Source organism: Pogoniulus pusillus, chromosome 7 (assembly GCF_015220805.1).
Source record: "Pogoniulus pusillus isolate bPogPus1 chromosome 7, bPogPus1.pri, whole genome shotgun sequence".
NCBI classification, from domain to species: domain Eukaryota; kingdom Metazoa; phylum Chordata; class Aves; order Piciformes; family Lybiidae; genus Pogoniulus; species Pogoniulus pusillus.
Window position 1 is genome coordinate 8,464,212 of NC_087270.1, and position 21,045 is coordinate 8,485,256.

The 21,045-nt window shown below is 42.0% G+C and overlaps 1 protein-coding gene across 2 annotated transcripts in view; it reads left to right on the plus strand.

Moving 5' to 3' along the window:
- Nucleotides 1-16,657, plus strand: part of GCLC (glutamate-cysteine ligase catalytic subunit) — a 35,163-nt gene extending 18,506 nt beyond the window's left edge. For both annotated transcript variants that reach the window (XM_064145819.1, XM_064145820.1), the window contains exons 5-16: nucleotides 465-523; nucleotides 615-751; nucleotides 2,895-2,969; nucleotides 5,337-5,453; nucleotides 6,241-6,379; nucleotides 6,909-7,021; nucleotides 7,855-7,947; nucleotides 8,669-8,773; nucleotides 10,781-10,862; nucleotides 10,959-11,062; nucleotides 11,154-11,274; nucleotides 14,921-16,657. In XM_064145819.1, the coding sequence (XP_064001889.1) occupies nucleotides 465-523; nucleotides 615-751; nucleotides 2,895-2,969; nucleotides 5,337-5,453; nucleotides 6,241-6,379; nucleotides 6,909-7,021; nucleotides 7,855-7,947; nucleotides 8,669-8,773; nucleotides 10,781-10,862; nucleotides 10,959-11,062; nucleotides 11,154-11,274; nucleotides 14,921-15,126 (1,351 nt within the window). In that variant the 3' untranslated portion in view covers nucleotides 15,127-16,657. The remainder of the gene's footprint in view (nucleotides 1-464; nucleotides 524-614; nucleotides 752-2,894; nucleotides 2,970-5,336; nucleotides 5,454-6,240; nucleotides 6,380-6,908; nucleotides 7,022-7,854; nucleotides 7,948-8,668; nucleotides 8,774-10,780; nucleotides 10,863-10,958; nucleotides 11,063-11,153; nucleotides 11,275-14,920) is intronic.
- Nucleotides 16,658-21,045: the final 4,388 nt, after the last annotated feature.

The following is a 21,045-nucleotide window of genomic DNA, read 5'->3' on the forward strand; positions in this document are numbered from 1 at the left end:
ACTAACCACTTCCATCACAGTTAATCCAGCTCTTACTCAAGTGTGTCGCCACAGTTCTCAGTGTACTCAGTAGCTTGCCTTTAGATGCTCTGAAATGGAGCGTGGTGTCAAACCACTTACACAGTCTGAGAGGGGTTTCCTTTGTAAGGTGAGACTTAAAAAGAATTCATTTTAAAAACTAAGTGTGGCTTTCCACTTGCCTTTGCATTCTTCAGGTCAGTGGCCTTTAAATTCTCTCTACAGCATAGTACTGTGAAGTTAATCAAAATAGGGCTGGCTTTGCTGAAGAAAAATTAAGTGTTGTATCTGTTATAGTCAATCTTAAACTTGGAAAAGAAGTGTCCTGAAGGAAAATGCTCAAAGTAAATAGAGCTGACTTTCTGAAACCCTGAGAATTGCTGAGAAGCTTAAGTTGCCTAAAAAGAAGATTTCAGATGTTTCAGCAAACTCTTTTTTTGTTGCAGTACTCTGACCAGAAACATTCGGCACCGAAGAGGAGAGAAGGTTGTGATAAATGTACCCAGTGAGTAAAGTCAATCAATCTTTCTTCATTTTTCAAAGTAATTCTTCAATGTAATGCTCTGGGTTACTGAGTCCCTGCATTTTCCACACAGTATTTAAAGACAAGAACACACCATCACCATTTACTGAGACATTTCCTGATGATGATGGCGAAGCAGCAAAGGCAGCTAAACCGGACTATATATACATGGACGCCATGGGTTTTGGAATGGGAAACTGTTGTCTTCAGGTAAAATGCATCTACTTTCAATATGCTACAAAGATTGTCTTCCTTAAATGCTTCCCTTTTTAACGTTTGCCTTGTCTAATTTCCCCAGCTTCGTTCAACTGATGTATCTTTAGTGGCAGCAGGAGGAATGAAACAGTCTTGTACTTACTGTTACAGTTTTTAAATCCAGATTTTCTTGCTTGTGTTCCTGTTTATTTTCTACTAATATTCCAATGTAATTGGATGCCTTGCTAAAAGTGTTTCTTAAACTATTCAAGCCCCATTTGATCAAGCAGCTACTCCTGGAACTTCAGCACTTCTGAAGTGTGAAGTATCATCTGCTGTTGTGGTCATCTTTCAGACGTGACTGAAGGATACTGTGGGAATGAAAACTGAGCTGTCTTATAGGAATGTGTAGTGCTTTCTGATGGTTCATTTTGGGCTTTTTTCCACCATCTTCCCCACTTTTGGAACAGCAAAATCAGGGAGTGACAAGTAGTCACCAGAGTATCTTTAAGAAGCTTTCTCCTGCATAATCCTGTTTTATTTACAAACAGCATGAACTCTTCTATAAAATTTTTCATTCCTAAACATAATCAACTATCTGCTAAGAAGTCTTCTTACTACTTGTACCAGGAAGCTATAAAGTCCATGTGGTTGGCTGTCTCCTGTTACTGCATGCTGGGACACATTCTTGGTTCTCTTTTCTCCCAATAGAACAAGCTTGCATTTTCTCATTTTCCTGAATTGCTGCTATCTTAGAGTATCCTCTGTTTAAACCCAGTACCTTGTGAGTGCTTTAATCCTTCCATTATCTGCTTGTTCTGCGTGTTTCTTCATCATAGTGACCTGCTGCTAGGGACTGATACCTTAGGTAGTGTCAATGTATTTGACTGTCATTAAAAGCTGCTCATTGTCACTGCTGTCCTGGAAGCAGAGCTAGGAAGTGACTATTGTTAAGTCTCCAGGGGATTAAAGGAAATTCTCCAAGCTGCTCTTGTTCCACAGCAGAAAGCATTTCCCTTTGAGATGGAGAAACTACAAAAGCTGACTAAATAAAATGCTCTTGTTTGGTTGCTTGGGGTTTTTGTTCCTGATAGCCACTTGAAGGATATACACAGGAAAAAAGATCTTATTGCACACGCTTCTTCTTGGGATGTATGCATGACTGTTGGCTGCTGACTTAAGAAGATAAATGAAACACAAATCCCATATTTCTACTACTCTTCCTGCACCTGCTTAATAATAAAAGAAATCCCCTGCTGACCCCAGAGCCCACTAGAGAACTTAGGAAAATTTGGGGGCTTGTGGGTTTGTAGTATTTGGGGATATTTTTTTTTGGCTTTTTTTTTCAGGGCTTGCTTGGGTTTGGTTCAGTAGCAGACTGAGAAGAACTTGTATGTTTGTACATCTTGTGAGACTCTCCAATTGTAACTTGCAGAGGAGGAAAAACTGTATTTGGCTGGCATCCTTCAGGGCAGCAAGCAGCAGTGTTGATTTAGAGCTGAAGCCTGGTATACAGTGTTATGATAGGGACACACTGGTACGCTTCCTTCTGAGCTGTCCTCACATCTTTTAATATGTAAACTGCAGGGAAGGAGAGAGAGTTCAAAGCCACAGTACACTCAGATATTTATTTTTCATGATTTTGCAGGATCAAACAAAGGTGTCTTGAAATGTTCTTTCAAACAGGGTTAGCCACCACGTAAAACAAATACTGCATCTATAGGCCTTTCTGACTGTTGTTCCAAGTAGGTAGGTTCCTGGCATATTTCCTGAGGATGCATTACTGCCCCATGTGTATTGATGTTAACTCAGTTTTCTTTTGCTTCTGGCAAGTGTTTGTGTATATAACCTCACAGCTGCAGTGTTGTGGTTTGAAATCTTTTAGTACACATGGAAATTGTGGAAAGAAGCTTGTGATACAAATGCTGCTGATAGGTGGGGCAAAAGTTTGTTCAAGAACTGAGCAGGAGCAGAACCCACATTAAAAAAAAACCTCACCCAAAACCAAACAAATGAGAAGGAAAAAAAGCCCACAAAAAGAACAGCACTGAAATTCTTGGTAGTTTAAATTGTTTTATCATATGATTGATTCTCAATCTTGGAAGGCTGTTCTTGCTCTATGATGTAGAAATTCCAGCAACTGTACTTCTTCCAACAGGTAACATTCCAGGCTTGCAGCATTTCTGAAGCAAGGTATCTTTATGATCAGCTGGCCACCATCTGCCCCATTGTGGTAAGTGAGGCACTTCTATCACATCAGCTCTTCATTGTCTGAAAGCTGCTCTTAAGTTAAAAAAAGAAATTAAGCTGAAAAAAAAAGCCCCACTTGAACACTACTCACAGTTTTAGTTCTCTGGAGGAAGTTCTCTGTGGGTCTAGGCTGTCACATGAGCAATGTGATTCACTCAAAGTTCAAATGACCACAGCACCGATGTTTGTTTCTTTTCCTCTGCTGTCCTTCCCACAAGCACAAGACTCTAGTTGAGTAGTTCTAGAAATACACTTGGGGCAGTTTGGAATGAAAACAAGGTAAATTCACTCCTTTAAAATTGTTTCAAGTTTTCAACTCTGATGTTATGGAGAATTTCAGCTTAAGTTACTTAAATCTGTCTTTCATGTAAGCTTGTGGTCATAAACAAGTGTTTATAATAAGTGTTACAAAAACAAAGTATTGGCCTGCTCTGAGTTGAGGTATGTTCCACCTGCGTTGCCAATGTGCTTAGCCAAACAAAAATGAATACAGTGCTTGCCAGGGTTGGAGGGTCAGTTTAGAGAGATGAGTTAAATAGGCTTAATATCCACGAGTCCATGGGTCCTGATGTTTTGCACCTGTGAGTGCAGAGGGAGCTGGCAGAGGTCATTGCTGGGCTGCTCTCCCATCATCTTGAAAAGGTCCTGGAGAACAGGCAAGCTGCCTGGGGACTGGAGGAATGCCCATGTCACTCCAGTTTTTGTAAAAGGGCAAAAAGGAAGACCCAGGAAACTGCAGGCCTGTCTGCTTCATCTCCATCTCTGGAAAGGTGAGGAAACAACTCTTTGTGGGCATCATCTCAAAGCACGTGGAGGAAATGAGGATTATCAGAAGTAGCCAACATGGATTCACCAGGGGAAGTCAAGCCTGACTAATCTAATAGCCATCTACAAGGGCATGAGTGGGTGGATAGATGAGGGAAGGGCAATGGACATTGCCTACCTTGACTTCAGCAAGGCTTTTTGACACTGTCTCCCACAGCATCCTAATAGGCAAACTTAGGAAGTATGTGTTAGATGAATGGACAGTGTGTTGGTGTGAAAACGGGCTGAAAAGGTAAGAGTTCAGAGGGTTGTGGTCAGTGGCACAGAGTCTAGCTGGAGGTCCATAACAAGTGGTGTTCCCCAGGCATCATTACTGGCTCCAATCCTGTACAGTGTATTTGGCAGTGACCAGGAGGGAAGAGATTAGAGTGTAACTTCAGCAAGTTTGCTGATGATGCAAAACTGAGAGGGGTGGCTGACACACCAGAAAATTGCTGCCATCCAGCATGACCTGGACAGGCTGGAGGGCTGGGCAGAGCATAGCCTTACGAAACTCAACAAGGGCAAATGTAGGGTACTTCACCTAGAAAGGAATAACCCCAGGCATCAGTGCAGGTTAGGGGCTGACCTGCTGGAAAACAGCTTTGTAGAAAAGGACCTGGGAGTCCCTGTGGACCACAGGTTGTCGACAAGCCAGCAGTGTGCCCTTTTGACATTCTGGGGTGCATCAAGAAGTGTGTGGCAGTCAGGTTGAAGGAGGTTCTATACCTCTACTCTGCCCTGATGAGGCCTCATCTGGAGTATTGTGGCCACTTCTGGGCTCCCCAGTTGAAAAAGGACAGGTTACTGCTTGAGAGAGTGCAGCAAAGGGCTGCAAAGATGATTAGGGAACTAGAACATCTCACTTAGGAAGGCTGTGAGGGACTTGGGGCTTTTTATCCTACAGAAGATAAAACTGAGGGATCAGATCAATGCTAATAAATACTTTAGGGAGGGGTATCAGAACAGGGCCAGTCTTCTTGCAGTAGTGCCCTGCAAAAGAGCTAACAAGCACAAACTTGAACATAGGATGCTCCATCTAAACATGAGGGAACACTTTAGTCTGAGAATGGTGGAGCACTGGAACAAGCTTCCCAGAGAAAAGCCTCCATCTTCAGTAATTCAGAACCTGCCTGGACACAGTTCTGTGCAAGCTGCTCTGGGTTTCTTGCTGCAGCAGTGGGGTTGGACTAGATGATCTCCAGAGGTCCCTTTCAACCTCTGTTGTTCTGTGATTCTTGGAACATTTGGAAGTCATAAAATTGCTTCTACAACTATCATTGTGTTCCTTAAATGCTGATCTGCAGAGATAATAAACGTGGGAAGAGTCAGATGCCACTTCAGTAGTATTAACCCTTCATCTAGGCATTTTCTGGAGGCAATGATTGAGAGATTTTCTGGTTGTGTGGGCTTCAGCTGTATGGCAAAATGGAGTATTTATTTCAGTTACTTTTGAGCCAGCAAGTTTCCCTTTCCAGTGGGGTTGCATTTTGCTTTTGGTTCATTGGCTTGTCCCTTCTTTTCATATCAGGCTCTTTTATTTTAGATGGCCTTGAGTGCAGCATCTCCATTCTACAGAGGCTATGTGTCTGATATTGACTGTCGCTGGGGAGTAATCTCAGCATCTGTAGATGATCGAACGCGAGAGGAGAGGGGACTAGAGGTAAGTAATGTTAGGTGGTAGTTTGCTGAGTTTGCTTGAAGCAAAATAGTTAAACCTCCTTTAGCATCAAATTCTGTGTCTGCTCATCAGAATCCCTAAAAAAAGGAATGTGGTGGTCTTTGTGTTAAATACAAGGGAGATGGTATAAATGTTCACCTTAGCTGTGCACTTTCCTTTAGCAAAAATATGTGATTAGTTAGGGGTGGAACCCCAACAGAACTCTGCTCACTTCTTCATAGCTTGCTGACAAGGTCCCCCACTATGATGAAACTTCCAGTCAGTGCTTGAGCCAAAAAGAGTGAATTAAGTAGCAGGTGCTATTGGCTAATCCAGTAGTATAAACCAGAACTATGTGAAAAGAACCAGTTCTTAAAACCTGAATGTAGTTTCTCTGAGCAGGAATTGCCATTCAAGGTGCTTCCAAAATTACAGAAAAGAAAATTAAACTACCTGAAATACTTAGCTACCTATTTGAAGAGCATTTCTAACAGTGTGTGCATAGTGAAACTACTGATGTGTTGCAATAGGTATAACAATGCTTTCTAGGTACTTGGGGTAATGGTGTATTACATTAGGAAAATCTTTCCACTTTTAGAGAGTTGTAGTTGATGTGGTGACTTTTTTTCTGCTCAGATACATACATCTGCTAACAGTCATAGTTCCTGGCTCACTTTCTATTAAGCCCATTTAAAACAGGATAGTAATTCTCACATAAGTGTCATTAGTGAGCAGAACTTAGGTAACGTTGTTAACAAGCTGTTAAAATATTGTATTCTTAAATTAATAGCCACTGAAGAACAACCATTATAGAATCAGTAAATCCAGATATGATTCCATAGACAGTTATCTATCTGAATGTGGTGAGAAATACAATGACATTGATTTGACAATAGACAAAGATATCTACGAGCACCTGATAAAGGAAGGTAAGTGTTTGCTTCCTTATGAGCAGGTTAAGAGTTATGCTTGCAGTGTGTGGGGATATTTTACCCTTTCTGTTCTTGTTTGTTTCAACCATTGTGCATTCCTCAGTGACAGCTACTGAGGAAGTAACTGCATAGTGTGGTTTTGAGTTCTTTCTTTAGAAGTACTGATCTGTAATGGAAACTGACCCTAACTGCAGTGTGAGCAGCTCAGTGCTTGAGGCATTTAATGTTTTATCTTGGTGGAGAGAATTCTGCTTTAGGAAACATGGCACAGAGGGGCATCAGAAAACAGGGAGAATGGCAGCCACACCAATATTCAGCTGCCATTTCCAAACAAGAACTTGTTCATTGCTTTGGTTTTTTTCCCTCTTTAATGATTTCCTTCCTTCCTGAAGTCATTGTTTAAACTTTTGACAGGATGTGGTGGGTTGAGGTAGCATTGCAGAGTTGGATGCTTTCAGTTTTGTAAAACAAGGTATTTCCTAGAGGCAGCTTTGCTATATAAATTGTTTGACTTTTCATTTTGTAGGTATTGACCACCTTTTGGCACAGCATATTGCACACTTGTTCATTCGAGACCCATTGACGTTGTTTGAGGAGAAAATACATCTAGATGATGCAAATGAATCTGACCATTTTGAGGTGGTGTCTGATTTGAAGAAATATAATCTATATATATATATATATGCATAAAATTACTTTACAGTGTTGCTTAATTGAAGAATGGCTATATTAGCTAAGGTGGTTTTTTTCCTGTCTTTTTCACTTGAACCTAGTTCTTTATCATACGACTTTGCAGTCATAAACACATTTATTACTTTATAATTTATTTAGGAGGTGGTGATGGCTTCTGCTTTGAACTCAATAAAATATGAAGAGCCCAAATTGTAGTTATGAATATAAGTGTTATGGCTTCCTTCAAACATTCAACACTTCCATGTAAACATATCTCTTGTACAGTTTTATGAAATAACTGTGTGAATGGTAAAATTAGATCTTTTTAGTTTGGGATGCATCAGCCCCTCATTTGAAAAACAAAAAGTCAGCTCCTTAGTATCTTATACATAATCCTCAAATGAAATAACATAAAGTGTAACATACTTGCTCCAGATGACTAGTTACACTTCACAGAGAGAGTGATTTCCCATTGGAATGGGCTGCCCGGGGAGGTGGTGGAGGCACCGTCCCTGGAGGTGTTGAAGCAAAGCCTGGCTGAGGCACTTGGTGCCATGGTCTGGTTGACTGGCTAGGGCTGGGTGCTAGGTTGGCCTGGATGATCTTGGAGGTCTCTTCCAACCTGCTTGATTCTATGCTTTTTTAGGAAATTGTGCCACTTAGTTTGCAAGCCATTCTCTTAACTTCATGAGCTCTTCCAGGGAAAGTACTAGGGCTTAGCTGTCTACTTACTTTTCTTTGCTTATATTATAGAATGATGCATGTCTTGATTATAACAGACTATTTCCTGTGCTTTACAGAACATTCAGTCTACAAACTGGCAGACAATGAGGTTTAAGCCACCTCCTCCAAATTCAGATATTGGATGGAGAGTGGAATTCAGACCTATGGAGGTAAGGAAGGTGCCACTATGCACAAAAGCACATTTTAAGTGGAAAAGTACCAGGCATTCTGCCATTCAGTATCAGACCCTTATTACTTATGCTGTGTTTTCTGCCCTCTGAATTGCTAGATGAAGTGATGTGGACAGCAGTATTTAATCAGACATGGGCTGTGGGAATGTAACTGACAGGAGAATCCACTGCAGCACAGCAAAGCATGCTAATCGATTTGGAGTGATGGGGAAAGGAATTAGGCTTGCATTAAAGCAACAGTAAACAAAGACCCATTTAGTTTCTAGGAACTGCATTAATCCAGTACTTTTTCTGGTACTGAATGATTCCACTGTCATTGTTTTGATTTTGCCAAGTACTTTTATACCTGTCTCTTTCTGTATTCCTGAGCTTTCTGAATTTAATCTCTTTAAAGTGGAAAAGCTGTTAAACGTTTGTAATTGCACAGAGAACCTCAAGGTGCAGGTTATTAGATGGTCTTCTGAGAACACAAGCGTGCTTTTGCATTGGATTCAAAAGTTGAATTTGTTAAAGTGTGTGCATGCATTGTGCATTGGAAGCCACTGCTAATTGTTTTAGCCCATCATCACCATCTCTGTGTGTGAATACAAGTACCAACAGGAACGTTTGTGTCAAATGATCTCAAACTCCACCAGATGTTTATCTACTTCCATAAGTATTCCCACTAAAGAAATTTATTCTCTTATGCTGTCACGTCTAGGTCCAGTTAACAGACTTTGAAAACTCTGCATATGTTACGTTTGTGGTATTGCTAACCAGAGTGATTCTGTCATATAAACTGGATTTTCTCATTCCTTTGTCCAAGGTAGGTGTGAAAGATCAGGTCTGTTAGAGCTAAATGCTTCCATCAAATCTGTTCTTGATCCTCTGCCAGTTAGAAGTTAATATTTCTGCACTTAAAGAATAGTTATTTGCAACTTCCAGTCTTTCTTTTTTTTTGTGCACCAGTACTTTGAATTAGTTTCAACTGTACAGTATTAAACAAATATTTTACTGCTGTCTCATGGAATTTAAGCTTATACACAAATACTGTGGGAATTTCTGTGGTGCCTAAGAGAGTCTTGACTACTTCAGAAATGTTGAGAAACACCATGGTCACAAGACTGTTTTGACCATTTTGCATGTGGAGAAGATAACCAGTGGAAGTTAAAATAAAAGCTTTAGATACTTATTTTAACTTAGCTGCTGCCTATGTCTCCTGTTCTCTTCTCTGTTTGGTTTGTATCAGGTGGATAGGGAAGGGAGGAGTTCAACTTGCCTAGCATTACAGCCTCTTTGAGTGAAAACAGACACTGCTGATTCTGGTCACAACTGTGACTTGTGTTTAGACAGACAGCCATGCAAAATAGGGTTTTCAGTAATCTTGTCCTCACAGTTTTTGGAGCTGTTTTGGTTGAAACTGTCCTTGCACATCTTTCTTCTGGTCAAATGCTCAGAAAATGCCTTTCTAAATGGATAGTCCTGCAAAGTTACAGGTAACTTTGAAAAAGGTCTTGAAGTGCAGAAGGCTTTGACAGTACTAGAAAAGGTTGCCAGTGCCAGTTATCACACAACAGTATTATCCTCTGGCTTTTCTTAGTGTTTTTCATTAAAGTGGAGGAAAATATTGAAGATGTAAATTGATTGTGATCATACCACACAGTTTTCATGATTTCTAAAAGGATAAATTCTTTCAGGGATTTCAAATGTCATAAAACATTGAAGCAGTTTAGCACTTAGAGTGTACAATGACGTTGCTATTTTGAATGTATGAAAAGCACAAAGCTTTTACCTAGTGAATACCAGTTAAGACTGAAAAAGAGATCAGGTGCTTAAAGAGTTGGGGAACCTGGGGGAAGCATTAAATTGCTTGAGCTTGCCAAGCAGTTTGGCAGGTAATGCACCAGAGAGTTGCACAACCATTGGTAAGCCTGCCTCTTTTAAGTAAAATAATAGGGGTTTATGGGCCTAATCTCACACTAATCTTTGCTGTCTCATTGAGTGTAGTTGTATTCCCATCAGCTAGGGCTGGAGTTCTTTCAAACTTTCAAAACAGCCTATTGTGTTAATGGGGTTTCATAATATAGAAAGAATGAAAACAGAGATTTGAAAACAGCTTTAAAAGGTACAAAGTGAAGATTTTTTGCATGGCCCAAAGAATTCAGCAAATCCTATCCCTTCTTCTGAAGACAATACAGTAAAGCTAATGTCCAGAGGCTGTGTGATGTGAATTCCCTGAAAACATAAAGACCAAAGAACTTGGGATAAAGTCTTCTGGACAGAAACATGGAGCAGTGCTTATGTCATTTGCAGAGACCATATGAGCAGTGCTTTGTAGTTTGAAGACTTGAGGAGGCTGTAATTTAGAACTAACTTCCTATCAGACTGAGTTTCTCTAAGATATTTGGGTATAGAATAGACAAGATTCCCATTAAAAGTTACTGGAGATCTTCCTTTGGAAGTTTAATACAGCGGTAGCTCTTCTAAAGACTTCAGTGAGTTTGTTAATAAAAGCAGCAAGCTACAGCTAGAGAAATGGCAATTTTCATCTTCTGTACTCATTGAAACTGCATCTAAGTAAGTAAAGGAGTCTGCCAGATGGGATGCAACCTGTTAGCCACAGCTGTTTCCATCCAAACTTGAAAGATTAATGTAGCCCCTTCTAACACAATACCATTACCTCTTTTGGAGACCTACTCTCACAGAGTTTTGTCTGGGACCTCTGAAGAATGAAATAATAGTAGATGATGTTTCAACTAAGACCAAAATGTGAGGGTCTGGAAGAATCTTAATTTTCTGAAATATCACAGTTTCTGAAACACTTCTTTTCTAGGTGGATGAAAACATGAAGGTGGCCCAGAAAAGAGATGCTGTCCGACAGGGAATGTTTTACTTCAGAAAAGATATTTGCAAAGGTATCAGAACAAGCAACCTGAGTAACACTGTCATGGATGTTAAGTGTGTCTCTTGCTTTCTAACTGTTTTCTCCTTTCCCTTTGTCACACTTTAAGGTGGAAATGCTGTTGTGGATGGATGTGGCTCTGCACAGAATGGGACTTGCACCAAGATGGAGGAATACACCTTAATGAGCATTGATACAATTATCAATGGGAAGGTCATACCCTCTTCTACATGAAATGCTTAACTTTCCTCTCCATTCCAACCAGATCAAGCATGTTTTATGCTGACTCTGTTCTCTTATACAGGAAGGAGTCTTTCCTGGTTTGATCCCTATTTTGAATTCCTATCTTGAAAACATGGAAGTGGATGTGGACACAAGGTGCACCATCCTAAACTACCTGAAGCTAATTAAAAAGAGAGCATCTGGTATGTTTGACACTTGACACTGGTTTTCCTGGCACTTTTGTACTTAATAATTGAGCTGTTCTCTTGGTTTTAGTAGGCTAAAACTGGTGGCAGGTGTGGATGATTAAGTGTTGAATCATAGGAGGAAAGGACTAGAGTGTGTTCTCCAGCTTAACTGGTTCTGTCTGAATCTAACTATAAATGTTTCATGATCCACTTTAGAACCTAAATGAGGAATAATTGATACAATTAGAGCTTATAAATTGGTGTAACTCTATCTCAAATCAGCATCACTCCATTTGCCAGAGTATTGTCCACATGTAGTAGTCTGCACATATACCACATATACTAATCCCCTTTGCCTGTCACTTGATTGTTGTGAGATGTGAGGCAGGGTCTGATAGCCTGGTGGTGTTGGTTTGACTCCAAAGCCTTCCTAAGCTTAAATTCCTGTATGCTAGAGTGTGGGACTTTGTCTTTAGCTCCCTGATAAGAAAGCCCTTCTGTAAGGAGGAAAATTACTTTAAAGGAGGGCAAACCAAGTGTTTCCTGTGCCAATTGTAAACTGAAATGTTGCACTGTGTTTTAATTCTTGAAAATGGCTGTAGAAACTTCTAGGTAAAGCCTTTTTTAAAGCTGAGGTGGAAATCAGGTCATTCTCTCACCTAATAATTCAGTACTTTAGCAGCAATAGTAATGAGTTTTAACTGATGACAGCTTTGACTATAAACCTTCTTTCCTAAGGCTGCTTGCCTGTCAAGAAACACAGACCGGGCTTTGATGCTTAACTTAATTGAGGGAGAGAAGAGAAACTGCCAGGAAGAAAAAGTCTGGGGCATATTAGCCTTCAAAAGTACAATGCTTTCAAAATATTCCACTGTTATCAGGGGAAAAACAAAACAAAAACCTGTTGAAAAGTCCAAGGAGTGTATAAGTTTTATTGACCCTTTTTCCCAAGAACAAATGATCTGGGATCAACCCCTCTGGCACATGTCCCCCTTTCAATGAACAGCTTTGCTTCCTGGTGTGGAGTTGCAGGCATTGCAACAGTTGGCTTGTGTATGTACAGACTTAAAAGGTATGACAGTGAGGTAGAGAGTCTGAGGTTTATATCTCAGATATGATCAAATAATTAAGTGATGTTTCTTAAGACCCAGAATTGGCAGTAATACCGAGCCATGAGGTTTCTCAGTTGTTTTAAGCTTTGGATTATTCCAATGCACTCAAGATCAAATCCAGTGTTACTGGGCACTTCAAGGCAAGGTTGGACGTGGCACTTGGTGCCATGGTCTGGCCTTGAGCTCTGTGGTAAAGGGTTGGACTTGGTGATCTGTGAGGTCTCTTGCAACCCTGATGATACTGTGTGATACTGTGTGTGTGTGACTTGCAGCCAGTTACAAGAGTTGCCATTTTTCAGATTTCTCAAGTGATGAACACAGAGCACTCATAAGAGTTAACCACTGGCACCTTAGCTGTTGTGCCTTCAGCTTTGCCCTTGTGTAGTTCATCTGTGTTTGAGCTGCACCTTCTCCTGCAGCACATCTAGATGTTGCCCTCCTGATCTCCATCTAGCTGGTGTGTGACTGCCACCACTCAGTAAGACTACAGATTTGCCAGGCAGGCCACAGCTGGTGACCAATGCCAAATATTAATGAAAGCAGCATTAAGACAGCAGCATCAAGTGATCTTTTCCCTGGCATCCTCTTCTGGTTCCTGGCTGTCTGCAGTGTAGGCACTTTTTCGCCCAAAAGAGGTGCGCAGTAACCATGGAGCTTGATGGCCACTCAAAAACATGTTTTCCATGATCATTGCCTTACCTTCATGAAGCAGTTACACAGTTTTTCCCCTGTGAAGTCATACAGTAAGAAATGCCACAGGTCTATTTGATGCTCTTTGAAAAGTGTAATTCCTGTAGTTACTCATTTCCTGGTGTGCCTTCCTAGTTCCTGTGCTGTAGGTCAGTAGTTCTTTACTTGCTTCTCCTCAACAAATGATCCATAACTTTCAGATTTCTTAAGTATATTGTTGCTTCCAAACCTGTGGTTCCCGTTGTCTTGCCCATCCTTGCACCTTTTGTCACTCTGTAGTCCTTTTCCCAGTGCGTGATTCCAGAGCCCCATGCGGTGCAGCATTGACGTGGAGGTGCTGGCTGCACCTGTACAAAGGGTTGGGAGCGGCTGGGCTGCCTGACCACCAGGTGTCCGTGATGCTGTGAGCTGGGCTGGTAGGCAGTTTCCTGGTGGCCTGCAGATGCTTTTAATCCAACCCCGTGTCTCTCTATGCCCTGCTCATCTCTTGGCCCAGCTGATTCTTTTGCAGGCCCCCTGCTTTTCATTGGCTTGAGAACTGGTTTGTGTGAGTTTTTAGTGTCCTCAACAAATAGTGCTTCTCAGGTGGGTTTTTTCTGCCCTCTTTTAAAATAGAAGTGTAAATTCTGGCCTCGTTTCTTTAAAAGGTGACTTCAGTTTTTTGATGGACACAGTAGTAACCTTTTTTATTGTGGTTTGTTTCTAATATTTTCCTGTACTATCACAGTTCTTCTAACTTGTGTTCATGTACATCTGTTCCAAACCACTGACAGGCTGTCTTTGAACAGTCTTGGATGCTTTCTTCTCTTTGTCTGTGTTCTTCCTTGCTTTCCCTAACTTGGCTCCTCTTTTTGGTTTAAGGAGGTTTTAAACAGAGATTTCTGTAGTTAGCACTCATTTTCTTCTGAGGAAGCTGAAGCTGCAGTAGCAAGAAACTTTTTCTTGGCTCCGAGCATCCTATCAGCTTGTGCTAGTCAAGGTTTACTCGCATTTGGGAGCCTAAACGCTGGCATCCAGCAGCCCTCTGTCTGCTTCTTCACAAGGATGCAGGACTCCTGCAATTGGCTGGTGTCATTTGCTGACCCTTTATAGAAGTGTCAAGGATCCTTAGGCACCTGCTGACTGCCCCATGATTAGCAATGCCTTGCACAGTGAAATGGAGGCAACATGTGCAAGTCAGGAACTGGTTAAATTGGGAATTTTCCTTTCTGCTAGGGAAAGAAAGAATAAGTCAAGCAACTTGAGTTGAATGGATCAGCTGCAGAAGTACTATTACATACATAGTTGTTGTAGAGGTGCCTTGGTTGGTCTCAACCAGATTCTGTTCAATGGCATATTGAAGACTTCTGTTGGTAACATCTGTTCCATTAGCTACTTCTGTCTGTCCTGCCACATAACATCTCAAAGTTAGAATACTGTGCAGGGAAGGTGGATTTTAGGCTCAGTGACACAGTCTCAAGTTGTGCCAGGGTAGGTATAGGCTGGATATTAGGAAGAAGTTCTTCACAGAGAGAGTGATTTCCCATTGGAATGGGCTGCCCAGGGAGGTGGTGGAGGCACCGTCCCTGGGGGTCTTCAAGAAAAGCCTGGATGAGGCACTTAGTGCCATGGTCTGGTTGATTGGTTAGGGCTGGGTGATAGGTTGGACTGGATGATCTTGGAGGTCTCTTCCAACCTGGTTGATTCTATGATTCCCTAAGCCTGCAGTTCAACCATATGTAACAAAAAAGCCCACCACAAAGGAACGTGTTTCTCATGAAAGTATGGACTATTCATTGTTTATAATGCATAAAACTCTAAGCGCCATACTGCTGAATTAGATGTATAGGCTGTGACCTCTGACTTCCCATTGCCCACAGGCGAACTCATGACAGTGGCTCGCTGGATGAGGGAATTCATTGCACAGCATCCAGACTACAAGCAGGACAGTGTGATCACCGATGAGATGAACTACAGCCTCATTTGGAAGTGCAACCAAATCGCACAAGGCCAGGCAGAGTGCCCTGAACTACTAGGGGTAGGGTTTAATAAGAAACAAAGTGGAAACAAAACTGGCTCTTTGTAATCAATCAATGTTTCTTCAGTTATAGAAAGTGGAAGCCTTTTAGCTAAGATACTGTGAATCTGGTACAGTTTCATGGTGTGAAGACCAAAACAGGGATACTGCACTATCAAATGGGCCAATCTGCCTAAACACTCATTTAAGGCATCATAAAATGGGCATATTCTTCTTGTCAAGGTTTATACAATGTATATGTAAATAGTAAACTATTTTTATGATTAACATCAATGTATTTTAATAACACTGTATCTAAAGTTAATTGTGAATTAGCTTCTAACTTTTTTATGCTTATTCTAGAAAGACAAAGTTGTCCTGAACGGCCTTGTACATTTAACAGTACTTGTATATTATTCCAGGCATTCCAGTTGCTGAATGTTTACTGCAGTTTTCTAACCTGGAATGTGCTAAGTAATCTACATTATTATTTAAGAAAAAGACAACAAACTACAAACAAAACCCCCAACAAGTCTGCTGGATGTACCTGAATCACAGATACTTTTTCTTTCCATAGGGGTTTTGACAGTATTTAAGACCAGACAAATGTTAAGATTTGTTAATCTGTCAGTTGCCATGAGACCTGCATCCATGCACTCTCAAACTGCAAAACTTGGAGGAGCAGGTCTGTCCTATTCAGATAACCTGCCTGTCTCCTGGTAACTACTTAGGAAAGGTCTGCCATATTCATATGTAAAATGCATTTCCTGGGAAAGAAGGACATCTTGACCTGGATACATCATTATCTTTTCCCCTCTGAAGTAAATTTATACACTATCACAGTTCAGAAATTTTTCCAATGAGTTGACAAAAAAAGCAGTAACAAGGAAGAGGTGAAAGAGGAGGAAATGAGAACTGAACATAAAACTCTTTACAAAGGAACTAGAGAGAGCTGGACTGCAGCATTCCTTAACCACTATTTCTTCCATGTTGCTGCTGGTCCCAGTCAACAATGCCTGCAGCACAAAGCCCTGTTGCTTCTTCCTCTAGATTGAGTTTCTCATTTGCCATTCATGTTTTTTGTCAGCATGTTTATTTCCTATAAACTGCTTTTATGTCAATAGCTGAGGTACCTACGCAGCTGTAGATGTGGACAACTTAATCCCCTCTAGCAAATAGCTACAAAGAAATCGTGAGATACACTAATCCTTCAAATTGGGAGGCAGTGCTGGGAGTGACTGTAAAGTATTTAAAATTTAGCCATTGCAACTGTAAATAAACTTAAAAGGCCTTTTTTTGATTCAGCTTCTTAACTGACTTCTGGAAGCGAGTTGTGTTCTAGGTAGATAACGTAAAGCTCAATGCAAGCATCTATAAATACCTGAGGTGTAATGATTTTTTTAAAGAACTAATGGAGAAACTGCAACAAAGAGGTGCAGAAGAAGTGTTTATGTGCTGACATTAGGCTTTGTTCTGTGTTCACAGGTGTGCTTTAGAGAATAAAAGGAATGCTTTTTTCTGCGGTGCTGAATTTCTTTTAATCAAGATGTAGAGATGATAATTTAGTTTCTGTAATAAGGCAATAAAAATAAAATGTGCAGTGTGTGTTGCTCACTTGCATGACTTGAACCCACATTTTCAGATGCAAAATCAGGAAGGCTTGCATACATCTGGTGAGTACAGCTCATCTTTACCCAGACTCACTTTGCTAAAAGCCAGAATGCTTTCCTGATGGTTCTGCATCAGTGCTGTTTCTTTTCTCTTTAGAACTGACATCAAATCATTCTTCTGGACTGGTAGGTAGCTACTGTCCTCTATGCCTAATGCTGTGGCTAGATGTTTCCCTCATGAGTTCATGTGTGCATGCTTCCAGAAAAGACAGAGCTGATCAAACACAGAGCTGCTGCTTGTTTGAGGTGTCCACGGTTGCAGTATCTAAGCAGCTTGAATACAATTAAGGTATGTGCTCCAGCCTGTTCCTGATGATGTAGCTTAGTGAAGGCTCTCACAGATGGCAAACCAGAGAAGCCATCAGCAAGGAAGAGCTTTGCCACTAGTTCTGAATATACCTTAGAGGTGGCTGTGTAGTACCTGCAGCCACTCTGAGGTGGGTTCTCTGTGCATTCCCTCTCAGGGAGGAGGATTTGCTCTGCAGTGGAGAATTGAATGCAAGTTTCTACAGCTTGCTCAGCTGTAGGTCTGAGACATGAGTTTTGCCTGCTGCTCAATTTAAAAAGGTGGCTGCAGTGCAGCTGATGGTGCTGCACAGGCAGGAGTGCCTTCTGGGTCATTTTATGTCCACACAGAAGCCTACCTGGTTTCTGGCAGGACTTTGAAGTTGACATGCAGTGTTTATTCTGACTGTATTGGTAAACTATAATGGAAGTTAGTTCCTGAAAATACCTGTGATTTGTTTTATTTACAGGCTCCTAAATTGGCCAGGGCAGTGCAAGGGGGATAGCCCTGAAGTTGAACCTTGCAGAGCTGCAGGTACTACTGCTGAGTGACACTTGATTTCTGGGTGTTTGAGTCGTCCTCTCAGATATGCCACCAGCCTGAAGAATAAAAACAGGGTCTCGACTAGCATCGTGCTTTGCTCAAGAGTGCCAAGCAGGTTACAGGCATTGGCAGCAAGCCAGTGGCTGAAGAGGGTTCTCATCTCCCTCTAAACTCTGCAATGTCTTTCCAGAAGAAAAGTGTAGCTGTGCATAATGCTGGCTGTGAATTGAACTGGGTGACACCTTGTGGCTTATATCAAGGCAGAGATGCCTGTGCAGCCTTTCCTAAGTCTGACTGATGAAACAATCTAACAGTCTGTTAATTTAGTCCTTGAATTTAGTCACGTACCTCAGAGATATCCAAGAAACTCTTATATCATTGAAAAGTATCATGGTAGTCGTGCTGTCAGTGAGAAGGTAAGCATGACCCTAGTGAAGCAAGGTGAGGGTAAATACCTAGAGCCACATTGTGCTTAAAAACGACATGGCAATGTTGGTGCATGCTGGCTCCTCAACCCTGACTTTGAAGAGTTTGTGTTCTGGTTGAAAAATGCTAGTTTATAAAATCCTTCAGCAACACTAACAGTTCTTAAGTTCCTGCTAAATGCCACTGCATCAAAGGAAAGCATTTTTTAAGTGAGGATGAGGGTGCAGATTTTGATGAAGGCATCTTAAAGAGCTTGGCATCTGACTACAGCCAGTCTGTGTGAAAGCCAGGAGCCTCTTTAAGATTGTTGCTCTTGCAAGTCACGTTCAGAAAAGATTTGGGGCAGCAGTAAAGAGTATTAAAAGAGTAAAGTGTCAGAAGCTATCAAGTCCCTGAAATATCCCACTTTCTCATCACTCTTTGATTTGCACTGTGGAAACAGTTGTGCCAAAATGACCTCAAGTTCTCCCACATGTTTTAGTTAGGTTTTAATTCTTTCCCTTTGAATGTTTGGGTAGGTTTGACTACAGCCATTCCCATCTGTGCATGCACAGGCAGTGCTGGATGTGTAATGCCTGCCAGCCTACTCACAACATGGGTATTCAGAGTCCAAGAACTTGCCGTGTTTTTCTTGGCTGTGTAAGGAACTGGGGCTACTTGCCCAGAGCCCATCACACAGTTGTCTAAAAGTCTTCAGAAAAGAAACCTTTCCACCTCGGGGAAGCAAAGCTTGGCATCACCCACACTTCATAGACTTCACCCTCCCCTGAAGTGTTCCTGCACATTACTCATCCCTCTGGCATCAGTTACAGCAATGGGATTCTAAACAGCAATGAGACAGAAGTTTGCCAGGGATGTTACTGGGGGGAGGTCAAGCTGGCAGCCAGCTGTCCAGAGCCCCCCAGTATTTCAATGAGCAGGGGATGCAGGTGTGTAGTACTTTGTCTCAGACATGAATTGGACTACAAAGAACAAACCACTTCTGCCTGTACGTTCTTACCCTGTCCGGGTGAGGCAGAGCAATGCAATATCAACTCTGATGTGATCTCTGAGCTATGACACTTAGCATCACCGGCAAAATAGTGAGAGTGGAAAACCAGACAGAACCCTCACTGAGGTGTGCTCGTGGTGCAGGCAGGGATGAGGTCGGTAGAAGCTCGTTGCTAAACCCAACACCAGCCCTAGGTGTCCTCCTAAGTCAAGAGGCAGCCGTGAGCTGGAGGGAGAAAACAACTGTTCTCTGGGGAATAAGGAGAAGAAGGAGCCAGAGTGGTATTTCAAATATGAATCCTCTGTGGATTTTGGCCCAAGTTTCTAGTCATGGGCTTAGCCTGAGCCTGCACAGCTAGTACAGACCTCTTCTCGTCCTGGTGTCCCACTGAGGTTGCTCAGGAGAGAACCTGCAGCGGTTTTGCAGCCCTGGCCTGCCGCTTTCCCCCCAAGGGCAATGCAGAGGGGAGCTGCTGGGCTGCCTGGGGGCCACCCTGGGCAGAAGCCCTCCATGCAGATGTGCTGTGTAAATGTCCTACAGGCAGGGCAGAGCCAGTGTGTGTTTTTAGAGGGTATGCCATAGCACAGGCTGGAAAATAGTCCAGCCTGCCCCTTTCAGGTAGGCAGTTCAGCTACACAATTGCACTGCTAGTAGCAAAACTGGCCCTGAATTGGAATATGTAATATCCCAAGGGCTTCTTAAACAGTCACAGGGGATGAAGAGGAGAATTCTCCTTTCAAGTGCAGTTAGATCTTGCTCTTAAAATAATCACTTACAGGCAACAAACTTCACACTGTTAAAAAAAAACATCTGCCTGGGACTCCTCAGAGAATGACACAAAATGACAGAGTTCAGATTGTTACTTACAGTTCATCCTGACTGACACTGCTGCTGCTGCTGAGGGAGGGATAGGGCCACTTTCCAGAGGTGCTTGTGAAGAGCAGAGCTACACCTATTCCTGGGAACTCATTCCAACTTCTCAGTCACCCCAGTGCATGTGATGTGATTGCTGTTTCCATTTCCCATCTAGACAGGAGGGTTTGAAGAGGTGGAGTGGCTACACGGGGAAGAGGGCAGCCCTACATCTTGCTTCGGTGTCTGTGCCTGGCTGTGACTTAGCTTCCAGCAATGTGGTGGGTGTGCCTTTGCCATGACCTGAGAAAAAACGGCACTGTCCTGTGTCCAAACCTAGCACTAGGACAAGATGGTTTTTCTCATCCTACCTTGGGAAGTGAAATCTACACGTACACACAAAAAGGAAACCCTGAAGATTCAAAATGTGCAACAGGGGGGAAAGCTCTCATCTGCTGTGTTTCTCACTGGCTGCCTTCTGTGCTCATGTGTTTGTTCAAAGCTCTAAAATGGTTTTCAGGGTACATGAGGGCAAGATGTTCTCTAGGGGAGAGAAATGTTTTCTCCACAACCACTGCCCAGAAGGGACAATCTGCTATGTGCATCACCAGTCAGGCCATCGGTAGAGCTGGATTCTATTGCCAGCTCTGCTTCCATCCAGGAAGGGAGGTTTTATCCTCCTTTTGTCCTAATGCAAGAGTTTGTTAAACTTTGCTGTAAAAAACATTTGCTGTTGCAGTGACAGGATGAGATCCTTCTGTTGCCATACGGCAACCAGAGGCATGATTCTGGTCTAGAAGAGCTGCAGGATGATGTGGTATGGTGAGCCTGACACTCTCACTGCAATCAAAGTGAAAAGCATTGTGACTGATCTGATCAAACTGCTTTGTCTTTCAACATTTTCTTGACTGTGCCCAGAATTTGAGAGATGCCATAGTGGCAGCCTTGTACACTCACTTCCTATCTTTGATCTTTAAGAAATACAGAGCATGTATAAACTTGGTCTGTACTACCTATGTCCTTATAAGCAACTTTTTTTACTGGTGGAGCCCACTGGCAGTAAGGACTCAAAATCAGCCAGATTTGTGTTTAGCTGATGCCTACCATGAAAAGACTTTTGTAGGCTATGTCCTGGGGCACCACAGGTGGAATATGCCTCCCAGGGGACATTACAGATGGTGCTGAAATCACTAAATACTAGCACTGTGTCTTCATGGCAT